The sequence below is a fragment of the Vicugna pacos genome, chromosome 3 (genome assembly GCF_048564905.1).
Source record: "Vicugna pacos chromosome 3, VicPac4, whole genome shotgun sequence".
NCBI classification, from domain to species: domain Eukaryota; kingdom Metazoa; phylum Chordata; class Mammalia; order Artiodactyla; family Camelidae; genus Vicugna; species Vicugna pacos.
Window position 1 is genome coordinate 23,728,881 of NC_132989.1, and position 18,931 is coordinate 23,747,811.

At 38.0% G+C, this 18,931-nt stretch overlaps 1 protein-coding gene across 4 annotated transcripts in view; it reads right to left on the bottom strand.

Annotated features, from left to right (window-relative positions):
• CTNNA1 (catenin alpha 1) overlaps nucleotides 1-18,931 on the bottom strand; it is a 276,028-nt gene that overhangs the window by 27,813 nt on the left and 229,284 nt on the right. For all 4 annotated transcript variants that reach the window (XM_072956860.1, XM_072956852.1, XM_072956855.1 and 1 more), the window contains 3 exons: nucleotides 16,268-16,348; nucleotides 14,915-15,067; nucleotides 1,931-2,023 (listed from right to left, as the gene is read on the bottom strand). In XM_072956860.1, the coding sequence (XP_072812961.1) occupies nucleotides 1,931-2,023; nucleotides 14,915-15,067; nucleotides 16,268-16,348 (327 nt within the window). The remainder of the gene's footprint in view (nucleotides 1-1,930; nucleotides 2,024-14,914; nucleotides 15,068-16,267; nucleotides 16,349-18,931) is intronic.

The window sequence follows — 18,931 nt, forward strand, 5'->3', positions numbered from 1 at the left end:
TTTAAAAAAAAAAAAGAAAAAAAATGAAAGAATCTAGCAGTAACGGGGCTGGCAGGGAGTCACAGCCGCCTAATTTAGAACTGGCACATGCTACCCAGTTTGTCATTACCATGTCTGCAAATGTCCACTGTATTGCCATTACCGAACCGCCCAGCCCTATTTGTGAGCAAGAGCAGGAAGGAGACTAGGTTGAGAATCTGAGAAAATAATCACACCTAGAGAAACACCTTTTTATCTAGGACATATACTCAATACCAACTGTGATCTGTGCACTGTCTCTCTAACCCCACATCCCTTAAGGTCTGTTCCAGCAGGAGAAATGAAACTAACAAAGGAGAGGGAGAAAAGGTGCTTTCTGAAGGCAAACTAAAATCTGGGCAACATGGTCCAGCCATACATGATTTATGCACACCATCACTTTCATGAGGATCTACTAGAATCTCCATGTGATTTTTTTCCCTAGGCTTTAAGATCATTTATATAAATATTCTTAGTAGGTGTGATCAGCGTATGCTACCATCTGTTTCAGCTGATATGTGAAAGCATTGTCGCTTTTCAAGCATTTCAAAATCAAATGGAGAACCAAAGGCATTAAAAACAAAGTGCTGAGGGGGTAAAATGGCAAGCTTGAGAAAAGAATGCCAATCTTTAGATCTGCTTTAAATTTATTTCATACAACTCGGCCATCCATGGACTTTCTGGAGGTGATTAAATTCACTATGCTTATCATCTGTAGAGTTACCAACCACTAGCAGACTTCATAACTGGAGTAAAACTGGGGAAATGTCGATCAGATAATAAGGACCCACAGTTGGTTAATCATATTAATATTTAGATGAAGCAACAACTCTCACTGGCAAACTAATCCACATGGCTGAGAATGAGAACGACTGCCCTAACTAAGCCATGTACCAATGGGATCCCAAATTAATAACCAGAATTTACTTATTTTCCCTTGAGTGTCAGGAATTATTTATGTGAAACAGCCAAGGTACTGGTTATAGTATATTTTAAAGCTGGTTGCAGACTTCACAGAAAACTTAATTCCTATGACCTCTATTCCATTACTCCAGTTCCCTTGCTTTATTCCCCTTTATTTGTGGTCACTGCCATCTGGCAGGACATTGAGAGGTAAATTTAAATCTTCAGAGTACGCCCATGACCATTCTCTACTTGGGAAATCAGAGGGGCAACCTCTTCCACCAAACCAGCACTTACACTGCTTAGAAATCCCTGTAAAGGGTGAAGAGTATCCGGCCATACATACAAGATCAGTTCACCTCACAGGAGGTAAGCAACTCATGGGGCACTTAACAAAGCAACCATTCTTCTGTGTGCTTGTCCTTCTAGAGTCCCACATGCTTAACTTAGCCTAATCACCAGTCTTTCAACAGACCATTATAAATGCAGAAAAGTTCTTAAGCTTTTACTTCAGTAGCTGGTTGAATTATGTTAATATCTGTATCATAAGGCTACTTTAGGAGATTGCAAAGTAAGGCCTCTAGCTCCTGAATCTTCTTCCCTCCAATAAGACCCAGCTACTGGACATCAATCTGATGTGTGGGTGGGGAGCTGTTATTATTTTAGGCTTGTGGCGTAACCATCGTGATTCCAAGACTACCACATGTTGCAGATGGTCCTCCCTTAAGGAGGGTGTAGAATGGCCACTGCCCACCCTCCATTTGCCAGCAGTGGAGAATACTATGCATTTTTAATGACAGGTTAGGAGATAGTAATATGTGAGCCCTGAGGAAGTTATCATTTGATGTTAAACATAAATTTCTCCAAACTCTGTGGACTCTGGATCAGTGTTTTGTCCCTAACACGTCTAACTAAAATCCTAAAAACAAAACTAACAAAATAAACCTCATCTCTACTCCAACCTAAATCCAATTTGGTGGTACCTTAAATACTGCAGATTGTACTTTACCTGAGGACAGAGGGCTTCTAGCTGGCTTGCAGACATTCGAACAAGCTTTACACCTTCCTCATTGTTTGAGATGGAACAGGCCAAGTTGGCAACCTAGAAGAGGAAACGACATAAAAAGGTCTTTGAAGATTCTCTTTCAGCTGCAAAGGAAAACAAACGAATACCTACCCCATCCCTGACCTTTACAGAACAAATGACAAGAGCACCAATGGTGTTTTACTTTTCACAGACTGATTGCCTGCTTATAAGGACAAATTTTTTGGCTCTGTGCTAAAGAAATTATAAACTCATAACACAGGGTCACATTGTAAGTTGGTGGCAGAACCGTGAAAGATCCTAGGGATTTTAACTCACAGGTTTTACATGGGGCTCTAACCTGCCTGAACAGTAACTTCAGAAAGAGGGTCTCCTGGTATGAGCAATGAAATGAGAAAAGCTAGGGAACCAAGGGTACCTGGGAAGACTCATTTGTGCCCTCAAATAAAAATGTACTTTGCAGTTGTTCTTGAAGGAAGGAAATCAAAATTCTGAGTTGCTGTTCTCATTTGACAGGTGAATGGATGCTTACCCTAAGCCAAGATATATTTTATTTGAACACAGGCTATTTTTCAAATAAAAAATATAGCATTAACACAACATCAAGATGGACCCAAGGCTATCCTCATCAGAGATGGAAAAAGAAACAGGGATAACATTCCATAGTTAAGAGCAAAACTGTCCTTCAACTGTATTCTCAAAAGCACTGACAGCTGGACTGTTTCCTGAATGATGCCACTTCATTTGAACTAAAATCTTTACCTTCCCATCCAAGTGTCTCAATGACACCACTTACGTAGCCAGAAACAATCTCTCCAAGTTGTATCATACTTCCTCTGCTGAAGCTCTGGCTGTTGCTCTGTAGCCACTGCTACTGTCATCACTTATCCACGTTTCTAAATGAAAAGGTTTGCCAATTCTATTAGCAGCACCATGGACCATCTGAATACACGGTGCTCTCTGATATACATCTTTCTCCCAGATGCAAACTGAGTTATGAATGAGAGGTGTAGGCAACTGAGTATCAGAGGCACTTTCTGAGAATTTAAAATGCCAGAGTAAACAATGGCATTGGCAATAACCTTTGATTTTTCACTCCTCCACCCAACTCAAGTACATAAAGGCACAAGGAAAATTACATACTATTACTGTTGTTTACAGTGTTACAGTTAAGGATTATCAGCTTTCAGAAAGACCGCTATCAGAATCCTGCAATGGCTAATCACAAGGAGAAGTAAAAGTAGTAACATAAAATTTAAACATAAAAATGCACAGCAAATGAAAACTAAGTCAGAACTTTAATTGCAAGGGCCTTCAAAATCAAATTAAAAAGTAACATTTATAACCCCTTCTCAAGGGGGAGGATACAGCTCAAGTGGTAGAGTGCATGTTTAGCACACATGAAGTCCTGGGTTCAATCCCCAGTACCTCCTCTAAAAATAAGGAAAAAAAATATAAACCCTTAAGGTTACAATTCCACTTACTGGTGTCAACTGGATCTGAGCAAAGAGTCATTATGTAGTAATTGCTCAGGATGACAATCTATAGAGCTGACTGTAGATTTCTGTTTGCTTTAAAATTGCTGCAAAATATGACCTAAACTAAATTCTGTAGAACATAAAACTTTTACGAACATTATCCCTCAAATGTACATTTTATGATGCTCCACTGAAGGAGAAAGTTTAAATTAGATGTGTTCATGAAGCTACAGCTTCTACTGCTTCACTGCCTTAAGAAGGCATTTTGAAAAACAAATACAAAATTTGAAGTTGTTGACTGAGTTAGCAATTTGGGACTAACAAAGATTCCTGCTGAGGTGAGAGGAGTAACACCCAGCACCACCACCCGACTCCCACCATGTAGGAGGCTAGTCAAGTGTTAGATTCAGGAAGGTCTGTCATGTGTTTGAACCTTCCCCTCTCTACTCTATTAGATTTTAAATTCTAGTACAATTTTGTATTCCCCCAATTTTATGAATGTGTAAAACTCAGAAAAAAATATTTAAATTAAGAAACAAAAGATTATAATAAGTATTATCTACAGATCAGAAACCTGAGAGTGGTATATGGCTAGCACTGAAATGGCTGACTTCTGTCAACCACTTTTCTTGTTTCCTGATACAAATTCTATCAAAACAAAGGTTATGGAAGACTTATTTATTTTAAAACGTTACTTAAAATGTTTCTGATGTACTGTTGAAACAGTAATGTTCTACAAGAGTACACTGCCTGCTTCAGGAGGTCACCCTCCCTGGTCTGGGAGGAGGAAGTGGGCGCCTGTCACTGACAGTCTTCTCCAGATGAATGGGCTTCAATTCACCCTCCAGGGACAGGGCTACTCACATCTAACAATGACAAATGTGCAAATGCAACAGCTCGACCACAGCTCTGAGAGGCTAACCTCAAATACTAGTGCCAGGCTTGACTGTCATGTAACCTGGGAATGAAGGAAGGAGCTTCCTAAATACCTCTTTCTGAGGCTTCAGAAATCTGGAATAGCAGTTAATACTGAGACTGAAGAAGATGCTGAAGTCTGAATTAAAAACACTCAGAGCAGCTAACTTCCACACAGAATCTGGCAGAGCTGAGACTCTGCAGAGAGATGTGCAACATCTCTAATTTGCTCTGGGAATAAATTATCATATCTTTGCTACCACAGTAACGTGTGTATTAACAACTTAAACATCTTTGATTCCTGCTTATCTAAAAGGGGGGCTAAGACAACACTATGACTAGTAGCTTTGAAATCATGAAGGCCTCCTTTGCACTATTCTGCCTCTTTTAAGTTTGAATCTTGTAGAAAAGCAAAACATTTCAGAAAACTTTCAACTCCCTGATTAAAAAAAAAAACAACCTAGCCCTGGGCTTTTGCTGGTTTTAGGAGTAGCTCAGAAATATTCTGTACTGTGCAGGGAAAAAAACGGTCACAGCCAGGTTATGTCAGATCAACAAAATATGACATCTGTACATGACAGAAAGGACAACTTTTTAGACATTTAGGAAAGCTCAAGAATTTCTTTGCTTAAATAAAATTTATGAAACAAAGTTCTTTGCTGGAAAAAAATATACCACTATGACTATTTTTCCTCTATTATACATGCGTTAATGGCTTTAAACGAAGTTTAAAATTTAAGTCAAGCCCAAGTTGTTTCCCACTGCCCCATATCCTGGAACCTTTGGAGAAAGACATGAAGAGATTTCTTTTTATTCTTGATAATAAATTGATGACATACTCTTGTGTTAGCCTATGCCCGCTGTGGAGGTAAAACAAGTGAGAAGAACTGTGGAAGCGGGGGCATTTAAGTCTCAGTAGTGACATCACGACCTAAGTAGCAGGCCATAAAGATGAAGCTCAAAACCTACATCACTTGCCGTGTGGCCCTGGATTAAGCTACCATCTGAGTTTTCTTCTTTAAAATGGCTAAATTCTCTACACTCTCAAAAAGTCCAAAATAATAATAACTGAACTTTTCCAAACCTGTCATATACAAAGTAAGATGTCCCAACTGCACATCATATAAACTTCAGAACCACTCAGTTACTTCCAAACCCACAGAGAAAATGATGATGGAACAGAGTTAAGTTTCCATTTCCCCAATCTCCAGGGAAGGGTGCTAGTTATCTTATTAGGAGGAACAGGATAGTTTACCAAAAAATCAAACACTCATGGGTGACAGAAAAGTTCCAAATTGGACTGTGATAATGACTGCATAATTCTGTAAATTTGGTAAACATCATTCAAATTTATACTTTAAATGGGTGAATTTTATGGTATATAAATTATACCACAAGATGGTGTTTTAAATAAAAATGCAGGTCAAGTTGGGGAGGGTATAGCTCAAGTGGTAGAGCGCATGCCTAGCATGCCTGAGGTACTGGGTTCAATCCATAGTACCTCCACTGAAAAATCAAATAAATAAACCTAATTACCTCCCCCCTGCAAAAAAAGAAAAAAGAAAAAATGCAGGTCAAAGCAGGTGAGTAGTTAAGGAAAATTAGCAGAGGCTAGAAATGAGAAAGCAGAAATTCTGAAAGGTAGGCAAGCACTGTTTATGTGGGGGTGCTCTGTGATCAGAACTTGGGTTAACTGCAAACACCATGGCCCTTGCAAGGCCCTTGCCTTAGATGAGAGAATCTGCGTAGAGCTGGGACAACCAAAAGGCAGCAACCTTAGTGAAACAGTGAATTAAGAAAAAAGTCAACATGAGGAGGAAAACAGTAGGGTACTCACCAACATAAGCCCTAAGCATTCCCTCAGGGAGAAAAAGAAAAGAAAAGGCCTCTCCTTCTGTAAATTCTAACCAAAGGCTGGCCCTCCTTAGGGGTTTAGATATAGGAGGTCATATATTAGCAGTATCCATAAGCAACTGACATAAGTCAATATAAATGGAAATTTTCTCTGATGGAAAGTAATTTAAACACAGGCCTCAAAGAATTCCCAAATGCAAAATGTCAAGAATATAAACTCACAATAAAAACTGTAAGAAATACACAAGGAAATAAGCCACCGTGAACAAAAGCAAGCAAAAGAACTGTGTAATCAGATCCATGACTGCAGATACTCAAATGATAGAAAGTGGAATATCAAAAAATATATTATATTAACAGAAATAAAAGAAAGTATACAAAGTATAGAAAAGGAAAAACACACTAAAAAATGACTAGGCAGAGTTGAGAAGGATCAAAATAGAACTTAAAGAGGAAAGTAGTAGTGCCTACCATTTCTAGAAATTTAAAATATCAACCAAACACTGCTTAAAAGAGAATCACTAACCTGGAAGTTAAAATGAAGAAATTACTCAGGAAATCAAAGAAATTTTCATGACATGGAAACCATAAAATAAATTAAGAGACACTTAAGATAGACTAAGGTCTCCTATTCAACTACAAAGATTTCAGAAGGAAAGAGAGGGAGATTGTGGAAGAGGCAATACTGAAAGAGGTAAAATGACTGAAGATTTTTCAGAGTGGATGAAACATATTTTCAGATTTTAGAAGACAAATTCTAAGCAGAGTAAACAAAAAGAAATCCATATCCTGACACACTAGAATGTAATGAAGATTTAGAACAAAGACAAGATTTTTTTAAACAGCCAGAAAGTAAATACAAATTATCTACAAAGAAAGCTCAGCAAGACTGACTGCTGACTTCTCAAAGGAAACAATGGATGCCAGAGACAGGGAACTGGTATCTTCAAATCACTGAAGGGTAGCAGCATGGGCATCATCCTAGGACTGTACATCCAATAAAATTATTTTTTCAAGAATTAAGGCAAAATAAAGACACTAAAAGCAAAAACAGAAACAATCAGAGAGCATTTACTCCAGACAGATCTTTCCTGCCCCACGAAAGGAGTTTCTAATGAAGATGCTTCAGGAAAAAAGGAAGCAATCCCAGAAGGAAGGTCTAATATGCAATAAGAAATGGGAAGCAATGAAAATATGGTACCAGGTTGATGCCAACTCTTAAGCAAAAGTTGAAATAAGCAAATAAAGCAATATCAACAGTGTCTAACTCATGGGCTAAGAATTAAGAAAACCAAAATACTGGACAACAATAATATTTAAGTTAGAGAATGAAGTTAAAAAAGTCTAAGATTTTTATATTGTTTCAGAAGGAAGAAAAGATACTGATTAACCACAAACTTTGAGTTAAACATACATGCTAAAATATCCAGAGTTGTTACTAATAAAACAATAGAGTGTATGGTTTCCAAGTAAGAGGAGGGAGGAAAAACAGAAGGGGGTGAGGGGACCCAATCAATCCAAAAAAGGAAAGAAGTGTTAGATACAGAGGAAGAGGGATGGAAGCAGAGGATTAAGAAGGGGAAAGTGAGAGAACATAAATCCAATGGTAAACTGAATCCACACTGTCACAATGGTAATAAATGTTTATGTACAAAACTAACAGTTTAAAAAAAAAACTGCTAACCAGAATAACAGTAATTAAACGTTTTCCAAAGAATACATTTAAAATATTAAGAAACAGAAATTCTGAAGATTATTTTTAAAAAGAAACAAAGCTATATACTGGGATGATTAGGAGGAAGTCCTAGATTCAAAGACTCATAGCCTGCTGTTCTGCTAATATTGTCAATGGGAAATGAAAGCCACATATGCTGAATTAGCCCCTCACCAGATCACAGCTGTTTGGATCTCAACTCAGTGTCGATTCAATATTATGATCTTGCCTTTTTTCAGGGAACTTACAAGGAAAAAAAAATCATGTGGAACGTATTACTATTTTTATTATCAAAATTGTTGAGGACCCTATGTATTTAATCATTAACTGTCCCTTCTGTAAAAGCCCCACGTAGGGATTTTTTTTAAACATTTTATTTTTAGGATAGGCATATCTCCCATGATAAAATGGGCATACTTCCTCCTTTCTAACAACAATGACTACACAACTGATTGTGTTTCATCCTTCCCTCCATGCTACCAGGAAGTACAGTGCCACAACCAAACTCAAATATGGCAATAATAGTTCATAATTGTCTGTTATTTCTCTCCTAGGTCCTGGTTTTCTGCGTCTACCTTTTTTTATCTTATATGTTTTTGTTCAAAATAAACCATGCCAAACCTAATTTTAGGAAGAGGCAAGATATAAATACATCTAATAACAGTATTAGAAATCGTGAATTTACTAAAACATCAAACTATTTCAAACAGCTTGTCTATTTGATATTTTAAAAAAAGGCTTTCATGTGTAGTTTACCACTCAGGTGATACTGTAATCATTTCCATTTCCATGTTATTATATGGACCACTTAAAAAGTTCCCTATCTCAGTCTAACCTCCTGAATAGTCTATCAGTAAAGCCAGGAAGGGTGCATGTCTTAACATTAGTCCCTCAGCTCTTCTGGTGAGGAAACAGGAGGGCCTACACTCTTTTCTGAAGCAGGGCCAGAGCTGGGCAGAGTGCTTCCTTAATCATTCCTACCAATGTTCCAAAAGAAAAGAATCTCAATGCTCCTTGAGAACAAAATTCACCCATCACCTTCACTTGACCATACCAAAATCTGACTAGGTGGTTAAGTTCAGCCAAAAAAGCTTATTTCGGGTCAAGGTGTTAAAACAGTACATGCAAGACATTTTCTTCTTGCACAGGCCCACACATCTGAACTTAAAGACCCTTGAAAATGTGAGAAAAACCAAGCTCAATATGCTAAGGAAATCCTTCTGGAATCCAAGGTCAGCCCTCGCCCTCAAGAACACCTGCCTGCTTTAGTGCAAACATCCTACAAGTCCTGGAAAATTGAAGCTTCATTTAATTTGCCATTTGCAAGAATTTCAGCTTACAGTATTTTACAGAGGCAATGAGAAAATACCCAAGATGTTACAGGTAGATCGTATAAGGTCAATGTTTAATTCAAATGCTCCTTACAGAGGCTTCTTCAAGGCCACTTTACTGCATATTATCAGCACATCACAGAATAAAAGTTATAATGCAGATCATTCAATTTGCAGTTAAAATATATATTTCAATCCAATAAAGCCGTACTCTATGAAGTCCTGGATAATGGGAAATGCTTGGGGGGGGGGGCCAAGTAATGATAATCCAGTTCAAAATCATACCAGTTACATTTACTTTTTGGTTCTTAATTCACAAGGCAATGAACAAAATACTATCTTACTGTAGCAAGTTCATTATAATAAAAGGCCCATTTCAATACACTGGGGCTGAGCAGAAAGGGGTACTAAATGATACATAGTCTTTATAGGCAAGATTTTGTGAAATGTGTTTTTCCTATTTCATTCTCAATTCGTGAAATTGAAAAAAGACCCAGAAGAGAGCAAAATTAGAAAGGGAAAACGGATTGTGCTTTAGCTATTAAGCTGCTCACAGCAAAGGAGGTAGGCAAATAATGAAGCAATTAAAGGACACATGGGTGTTGCATTACTGACAAAAAGGTTAATATTTCTGACAGAAAATAAATTTTTTCACCTCAATACACTAAAATGAAGAGCAACATAAAGAAATCATTAACTTGATATGGGCGAGTCAAGTATAAAAGGTGTTACCGTTACCATGAGGCACAGCCATGCCCTTTCATACACAGGTGACAGAAAAGCCCTCACTGCTAGTTCCAGAAGAAAATGAAGAGAAGTGACACCCAGATTACTAATCCTGACCCTCAACTAATGTTCCCTACTCAGTGGCCTACTCACTACCTCTATATACCCTTCACATGAAAAATGGGGATTCAAGACCACGTGGGGAGGTAATGGACCCCACTGACAACAACAGTCAGAGGCAGTCAGAGGTCCCAGCCAGACCCTGAGAAATTAAGAGCAGTCTCACAGCAAACACTCTTGTTATTTGCTTTCCCAAGTAAAATCACAGTCATTTAATAAGGATCCAATAGGCAGCAGGCACCACATAGCCTTCCAAACACTGCATCCACACAGAGGGAACAAAGAAATTCACTTCTGCTCATAAAACCTGAAGAGTCAGTAGGTGGTTTTTATTCTTGAAACTAATCTTGTACTTCCATAATGTGGTATACAGAGAAGGCACCATAAAAGGTTTCCATTTCTAAGTGGATGTTATCCTTAATACTATTCAGAAACTAGAAATACACTTACCCCAAATTAAATGAACTTTTTATACTACTTTTTTTTTGGCTTGGGCATGGGGTGGGGGAGCAAGAAAAAAATTAAGAGATTCATAGCTAGGTGAACAGCTAACTATATACAAAGCTCTGTGCCATCAAGAGAATGAATTCTTGTGGCAAGCTGAAAGGTTCTACCCTATGCTTTGTCTTAGACAATATTTTTTAAACATCAGATTGGATAAAAGGAGAAGAGATAATGCTTATCTTTTTTTTTTTTTAAAGAAAGAAATGACATTAAGTTTGGAAGGGTCTGTCAATAAGAGCAATGCCAGCAACAGCCCTGACAAGGACAGAACACTAGACTGAATCTAGGAAGTTTATACTAGGTAAATGTCAAAACCACAGAGAGAGCCAAACAACCAATTGCACACACACAGACCAGAATGAAGTAGATGGGACTGAGCAGCAGCACCTCTGGAGGCAAAACCCTGGGTCTGGCTGACTATGAGCACAGTGGGAAGGACACGGTGAAGTCACTGCCCAAAAGGATAAAGCCAACAGAAGCCTTGGTAGCTCCATCTGAATCCACCTGCCCCTGAAGCAGGAGTTCAATAAAGGCTGCCACTTGAGTGGTGAGCACTCAGAGAAGAGGGAGACCGAAGAGAGCCTCTCAAATACCTGAGGAAATCATCTAGACCACTGCTGTCCAACAGAAATACAATGTGAGTCGTGTAAGAATTTTTAAACTTCTCAGTAGTCACATCAAGAGGTGAAATTAGAAAAAATATTTAATCTCAAGATAATACATTTCAACATGTAATCAATAAAAAAGTTAATGAAATATTTCACAATCTTTTTCTATACCACACCTTTGAAATCAAATCAGGGATGTATTCTGCACTTACAGCTCCTCTCAATTCACTCGTGTGTAGAAGTAAAAAGATGGACAGGTGCAGTTCTGGAGAAGGAGACTGTGGCTCCCCATTCCTAACAACCAGAGAATCCCCCCAGTGGAATGTGCTCCTCTGGAAGAAGGGACTTTCCCACTACAGAAGGAGTCCAAGAAAGGCTAACTGTCAATACATGGATATTAAACAGGTTATTTACATACCATAGGGAGAATCAATGAATTCTATAAGAATCACTCACTACAAAGAGAAGGACCCAAGTGCCTGGAGAGAACAGAAAACCTGTCTCCTGAGGGGCGAACCTCCAGGTAAAGGTAAAACTCAAATAATGCAGGGAGCACCAGATAAGACAACTGGTAAATCACTGGATAAATGGCTACAAACAGGACCTAGATAAAGCTGTAGGAAACAAACCTGCCCTGTCTAACTAACCTCTTGTATGTGGTGTTTATGGCTAGGTAGCAAACTAGCTGAAAACCATGCATTCCACATACCTTCAAGATGGGGAGATGCTGAATAATAAAGAATATCTGGTCTTTGTCCTGGATTCCTGGGAGGGAACTTCTAAATCCTTGAAAGGTTTCAGTAGTGATAGGAAGGGCTTTCTTATTCATCATTTATGCTAATGAAGTAATTCCTGGTGAGCCCCTATACATGCTAGGTTAATGAGATGACTGAGGATGGGCAGGCCACCAGGCCAAACATGTGATTGGAGGAATGGGAGCTTTCAGGAAAGCCCAAGGTCTGGGGAAGAAAGATTCTATCAATCATACCTACATAATGAAATCTCAGTAAAAACTCTGGACACTGAAACTCAGTCTAGCTTCTGACTGAACCACCAACGTGCCAGGAGGGTGATGTGCCTTGATTCCATGGAGAGAGGGCAGGACACTCTGTCTCTGAGACCTTCCCACACTTCACCATATGTGTCTCTTAATTTGGCTAGTCCTGATTTGTATCCTTTACGATAAAATGCAATCATAAGTATAGTACTCTCCTGAGTTCTATGAGTTGTTCTATCAAATTACTAAACATGAAGTGAGCCATGGGAACCCTCCAAATTTGGAGTCAGCTGGTCAGAAGTGCAAGTGGACTGGGGACCCTCTAACTTACAGCTGGCATCTACACTGAGGGCATCATGTCCTTTACCTGTGGGGTCTGTGCTAATTGCAGGTGGTTAGTGGCAGAAATGTATTGTAGTATTTTAGGAAGACAAACATATCTGGCAGAATTCTCAGTGGCTGAAGAATCTGAGACCTTCCTTTCTGCCAGAGGCCTATTACCACCAGCCCTTCTCAACTTTCACACAACACGCTTCCTTCCTCTACAGCTCCAGGAAAATTGGCAAATGGCCCCTGAAACAAAAGTTGGCCTGTAGACATTTACTCTGCTTAAGAGGGGGAACTAATGAAAAGAAAGCAAGAAGTCAAGAGACTAACAAAACGATTACAAGTCTTTTACCTTTGCTTAAAACAACTCTCACTCATTCAGTGTTTTATTGTAATACAAAAGTACTAGTGTGGGGAGAAGCCTTGTCATTGAAGAATAAAGTTCTGCCTCAAATTAGGAATTTCAGGCTTCTACAACACTTTAAATTTCCTTTTCATGCACAGAGGCAATTACATATCCTAGTATCTCTATTACCATAAATGTAATTTAACTGTGTGCAGGATGGTACTACAAAGCCTTTGGTTATGGCTCAAGCAATGAAAAGTCCTGTGTCATTTAATATGTACATATTATGTGTGGAGGATGATAGGGGTGGAGGGCATAGAAAGGGGAGAGAGGTGAGAAAGGAGTCAGAACTGAGTTGCCACAAGGAAACTCTGAACTCTAAGGGGCCCTTGGTTAGTTCAGAATGAAATAAAAAGTATAAGCACGGACAAAGTTCCTGGAGCAAGGTCTCCAAAGCCATCAGGTCCACTGAGTGCTTCTCATTGGGCATAAGGCTTCCACTATGCCAGTAAGCTTGAGCTGCACAGCCCTCGTGGAAGGGATACACGTTACTTAACCTTTCTAAGCCTCAGTCTCCTTACCTGAGAAATGTTGTGGAAAGTACACTGTATCTGCATATACGTGGTACACAGTAGGGGCTCAGCCAGTGTCAGTTATGTTGGACAGAGAGGCTGAAGACTGCACAGCAGGTCCTTATAAAGGGCCCTCTAGCTGCAGTACAGACAAGGGCTGCCCTGTGAGGTTTAGCCTGCCATGTCCTTTCAGACAGCCCTACCCATGACATTACTGCTACCTGTTACCCAAGGGAGTGTCTGTGCTTCCTGCCTCACAGGCACACTTTCTAATATGTAGTCTACTTACAAGAGGCTGGCTTCCTAAAGACAATCTTGTACATTATACCTCATGAAGTCATGTGACTTTTGTGAACAAAGTTATACTGAATGGAGACACAAAATGAAACTCTTCTGATTTTAATTCCAAATGGCAGAATCATTACCTCGAATAGCAGACTGACCCAAGTATTTTGTACATTATTAATTCAGGTCAAAGTAACGCTTAATGTTCAAAGAAAACTACATGTAAAACTAGTAATACATGTGATTACTAATGTTTTCCTAGAATAGTTTTATGGTACTAACCTGGCCTAATGTCACTATAAATCCAATGAACAAGACACACATTTTACATAAAAGGCTCATTTTCTGTTCATATATAATAACCAACAATAGTCTACAGAATATCTTTTCCAAATATTAGGTGTTTTACATTAAGGTTTAAAAAAATCAAATAACTTGCATATATGCTTACCAAGTATCAAATTTTTAAAATAAAGTAATAATGAATACATTAAACAATAACATGATTTCAGTAGTCAGAAAGTAAGAGCAAGCCTAACTCACTTGGAAATTAAATAGCAATTCACTCTTTCTTCCTGTTACCTAATAAACCAACTACTAACATACACATTTCTACTGTTCAAACATATCTAATTAGCAACGTGTTAGGGCTCAGTTTCTTCAATTTTAAAACAAGATGACTGGGCTGAGTCTGTGTCTAAGGCAAAGAGTTGAGCACTTGACACACATCATCTCTTTTAGACCTCAAAATAATCCCTAGATAGTCATCATTATTATCCTTTTACAGATTAAAAAATGAGAATTCAGAGGGGTTCAGTAATTTACCAGGATGCAGGCAGTATGACTCCTGAGCTCCAACTTCTAGCCATTACTTTCTATAGGGTCTTCTAAACGTAAGCATGTCATGATCTATCTTTATCTGCATTTACATTAAGTAGAGATATTAAGTTTCCAGGATAAGGACTATCTATATTTAACCATGTGCATAATTAATGTAAACTGACTGTCACCGTAGTTTTGGATAGATATTAAGTAATAATGAAAGACTTTTGCCTTATACTTACTGTATGTTACATGAACCCCACACTTTTCAGCTGATTAAATAATATGATTAAAAATCACCACACTCCGCCAAGTTACCCATAGTTAATAAAACTACTAATACACTTACCTCAATCAATTTGTTGGCATGTTCACGGAAGACCTGGGCATACTCTTTAACTTCTTTCTCATTTCCATTCTTTGCAGCTTCAATCAATACTAAAAGTGGAACGTTGGTTTCCAGAAATGAATCTGAAACATGGTCCATGACAGCTTTGCGAAGCTAATAATTAAATTGTAAAAATTTGATTTTATTTCTACCAAGAAGCTAGATTGCTTTTTTCTCGTCTACTTTTAAATCTAATAAAAGCTCATGACAGTATGGCTGCACTTATATGAGGACCCTTGTGTAAGCCATGCAGTTATATAACCTGCAACACAAGAAACACGATTGTAGAGATAATAGCTTATACTACAGTTACAGCATTTCAGCAACAGAATCTCAGTCTTCAAAACAAAATCCTTTTTTCTTAGGAATTACAAAACTAAAGCTTGTATCTGAAAGGAATAATACCAAACTGAACAGAAAACAGCTCTGGGTTGAACTGGCACATAGCCTTGGTATTAATATATATAATTAGCCTAATTGGCTAAATAAAAATGAGAAAGGAAGAAAAAAGCACTTTCTGGTTCATCTGAACAGGGTTAGCACATTATGAAGCTTAAACTACAAGGTTATCTTTATAACCATTTCTGATACCACTTTACCAAAAGGAAAATGAATAGATACATTCCATCTTTAATTTTGCTTTATGTCAGACATGAACAATAAGATGTTTCTCCACTAAGACTGGAAATTGTCTGCATGGTTATTAAATTTCTTTTTAAGTCTTAATGAATTGTTTCACAAATTCAACCCTACCTTTTTTTAAAGGCTAAAACTCAATTTGATTCCAAAATTTTAATGGGATTATTTACCATAAAATGAAGAAACAGACCCTCTGTATTTACTAACTGGGCAATCTGAGCCCCCCAGATACCTCTATACCCACCATATTTGTACTGGACACACACTTCCACCAAGGATCAAAGGGAATTGTGAGTGCGTGAACAGAATGTGCTAAGTCAAAATAGGAACTGCGACTTCTGCCTCTGTGTCTAAGTTAACATCACAAGATCCTGCAGGGTACTTTCACAGGTCCCCAAGTCATTTTAAATTGATTTTCTTACCTGAACATCCTTTTCACACTAGAGCTAATTTATTCAGTCCATTCCAGTGGGACTATATTATTCCAGGTCCCCAAGAGATTTTATTAGCCATTTAGAAGCTTATTAGCAACAAAACGAACAGAGATAGTCAGTTCCCTGTGAAAATTCATTCTTTGCCCCAATAAAGAATATGGGCCTAATATTTCTTGGGATTTTAACCGAAACAACAAAATTGAGAATTCAGGAAAGCAACTGGCACTTTCTACCAGCTTACCTGTCTACGCAAGTCCCTGGTCTTCTTGGTCATTTTATCTATTGCAGAATTGAGTGCATCGCTTCTTTCTTTACGCCCAGCCTGGGAAACAAGGAAAGAGATGTACATTTTAGTAACTTACAAGGAAATCTAATGATAATCAATAGCTATATTCAAATCAACATTGAGAAATCCATTTTTTTAGAATAAAGTTGGGAAATACCTGGGGAAGGGGGAGCACCTTGTGGCTTTGTTCATAAAAATCTAATCTTACAACTCTTAGGCTCTATATTATCTTAGAATAGAAAGTAAGAGTTTTGCCAAAATAAGAGAAACCAAGCGACAAGACTTTTGCTTAAAGTTCTACTTGAAAAATTAAACCTGTATTTTAATTCAATGTTCAGCATACAACAATTTCATTAGTGAACCAGCTCTCCTTGAACTGCAAGCAAGAACAGGTTACACCTGATTTTGATGAACTCTGAGATATGAAGAATGCCAAAATGTGAAAGATGGCACTTGGCACTAAAACAATGTGGAAAAACAGGTTTTAAAACTAAGATGTACCTTGATGGATCAGAGTCAGTAATGTATATTGTACAGCTCAAATAAGAATGCTTCTTTGTAAGATTACTTCAGCTGTATTCTTAAAAGTCTAGGCTAAGCTTAATGCAATTGTATTACACAGAAAAGTACATAGCCACTTGAAGAGAAGTATGTAAATCAACATTTCTTCAGATGTTAGGGTATTGACTGGACTTTTACCCTGGGGAAGAGTCTAAGCAGAATCAAAATAGATGGTAGTTGAAAGAAAAGGGACAAAGGTAGTTATCCCAGGTAGAGCTAGCTACACGTGCTTAGAAATACCTACTAAGATATTAGCTAGGATAAACTATGAAGTATATTAAAAGTTTTTCCTTAAAAAATGCCCAGTCAACAAATATGGCTCTTTCTGTAAAACATGTAGTACACAGAAGAAATACAAATGGACAAAGGAATTTAACCCAGTGCTCCTCTAACCCTGGGTGCCCTCAAGACACTCTGGTATGGATATGCCTTCAGTACTTAAGTCAGCAAAGCAGGTGAAAAGCCAGGGATGGGGAGATGTGGTTACATGTTTTCTGAGTGCTTTTTAATGTATATTTGTTACTCAATTTCTCTCTTATGCCCCATTTGTTAAGTAGGGACAATGACACTTGTTTCTCTGTCCCCATCTCTGGAATGTTAGGAGAAAAGAAAGGAATACTGAAAAATATACGTTATTTAGCAGAGGACAGAAAGGAGACAAGAGAGGATGTAAGGATATTAAGAGACGAAATATAAGTGATAAGCTGATATGGTCACTATCAAATCTGGTTAGGGTCATATCCCTTACCTTTCCCACCAACAGTTCTGTAACATTAGTGGGTACAAGAAAAAAAAAAAAAGAGTCTCAACAAAAACCGATCAGGTATAAGAACTTCTATCTATCGGAGTAAACTGTGATTTATTCATGGACATCACTCAGAAAAGAACTTGACAAGTATAATTGGTTACTGACAATCTCAAAGATCAAAATACCAGAATCTAATGTAAAGGTGGCCAAAATTGAATAATTAAAAAAAAATCTAACTGACCTCATAAGTAATCCTTAGAACAAGATAGTCTTGGCACATTCCGTGACATCCAAGCACTCACCCCTAAGTAAACCCAGTAAAACTTACTATTTCTAGCCACGTTTTGGGGGGTATTTTTAAGAGATCATTTATTCCAGAAAATATTTGTTATCTGAAACCCAAAAAGTTGGGCTAAATGACCTCATGAGGACCTAATCCCCTACAACCCTCAAATGCCCAGAAATGTCCTCAATTTGGGTAGGAGGATTTAATTAGAAAGTTATATAAAAGCAAATCCTTTACTTGACTTTTGAGGGACTTACATTCACACGGCAAAATTCACTTTAAGATGCAACACACAACATGAATCTGTTAATTCTTTGTGAAACTACCCTAAAAATCAATTTATCTTTCGTGTTACTTTAGGAAATAGAGGCTTATGCCTCATTAATCAGGAGGGGGTAGTTTAGAAGCAGTTATTTACTAAAGCTTTTAGGTTATACTAGACAGACCACCTTTTAAATCAAAGCATCCCTTAAAAAAAAACCAGTCCAAATAGCAAGTTAATGGTTCCAATCATTTAAAATATAACAGGGATGAGCACACACACATACACACACACACACACAAACTTAGAAATAAGCTTGATGAAAGGAGAAAGCTTACTGATCTGTAAAACAAGCCCTTCTCTTTGAAATTAAACCTGTCATGATTTTTTACTTCTAGTTTTAGCTAGGCCAAAGTAAAGTTGCTCAATGAATCTTTAAAATAAGTGACTCTTGCCTCCCACCTAATTAGACTCTACTCACCACTAACCAGAGAGACCACCTAGGCTCACTCAATTTTGACATGTATGTCCCTGCTAAGCAGTGATAAAGAGCTTTCTAAGAAAGAGATAAGGCAAGTTCGGGGTTTCAACATAAAGCTTCTCCTCAGTAAGTAAGTATCAGCTGAGCTGAGGAGAGGCGAAGGTTATTAGCCGGGACTGCCTCCAAGCAACACAGTTCTGGCTGAGACCATGAAAGGGCTTTCAAAACCCATCTTTAAGAGAAGTGTGAAGAAGCCATTCCACACTCCTGTGTGGACGAAC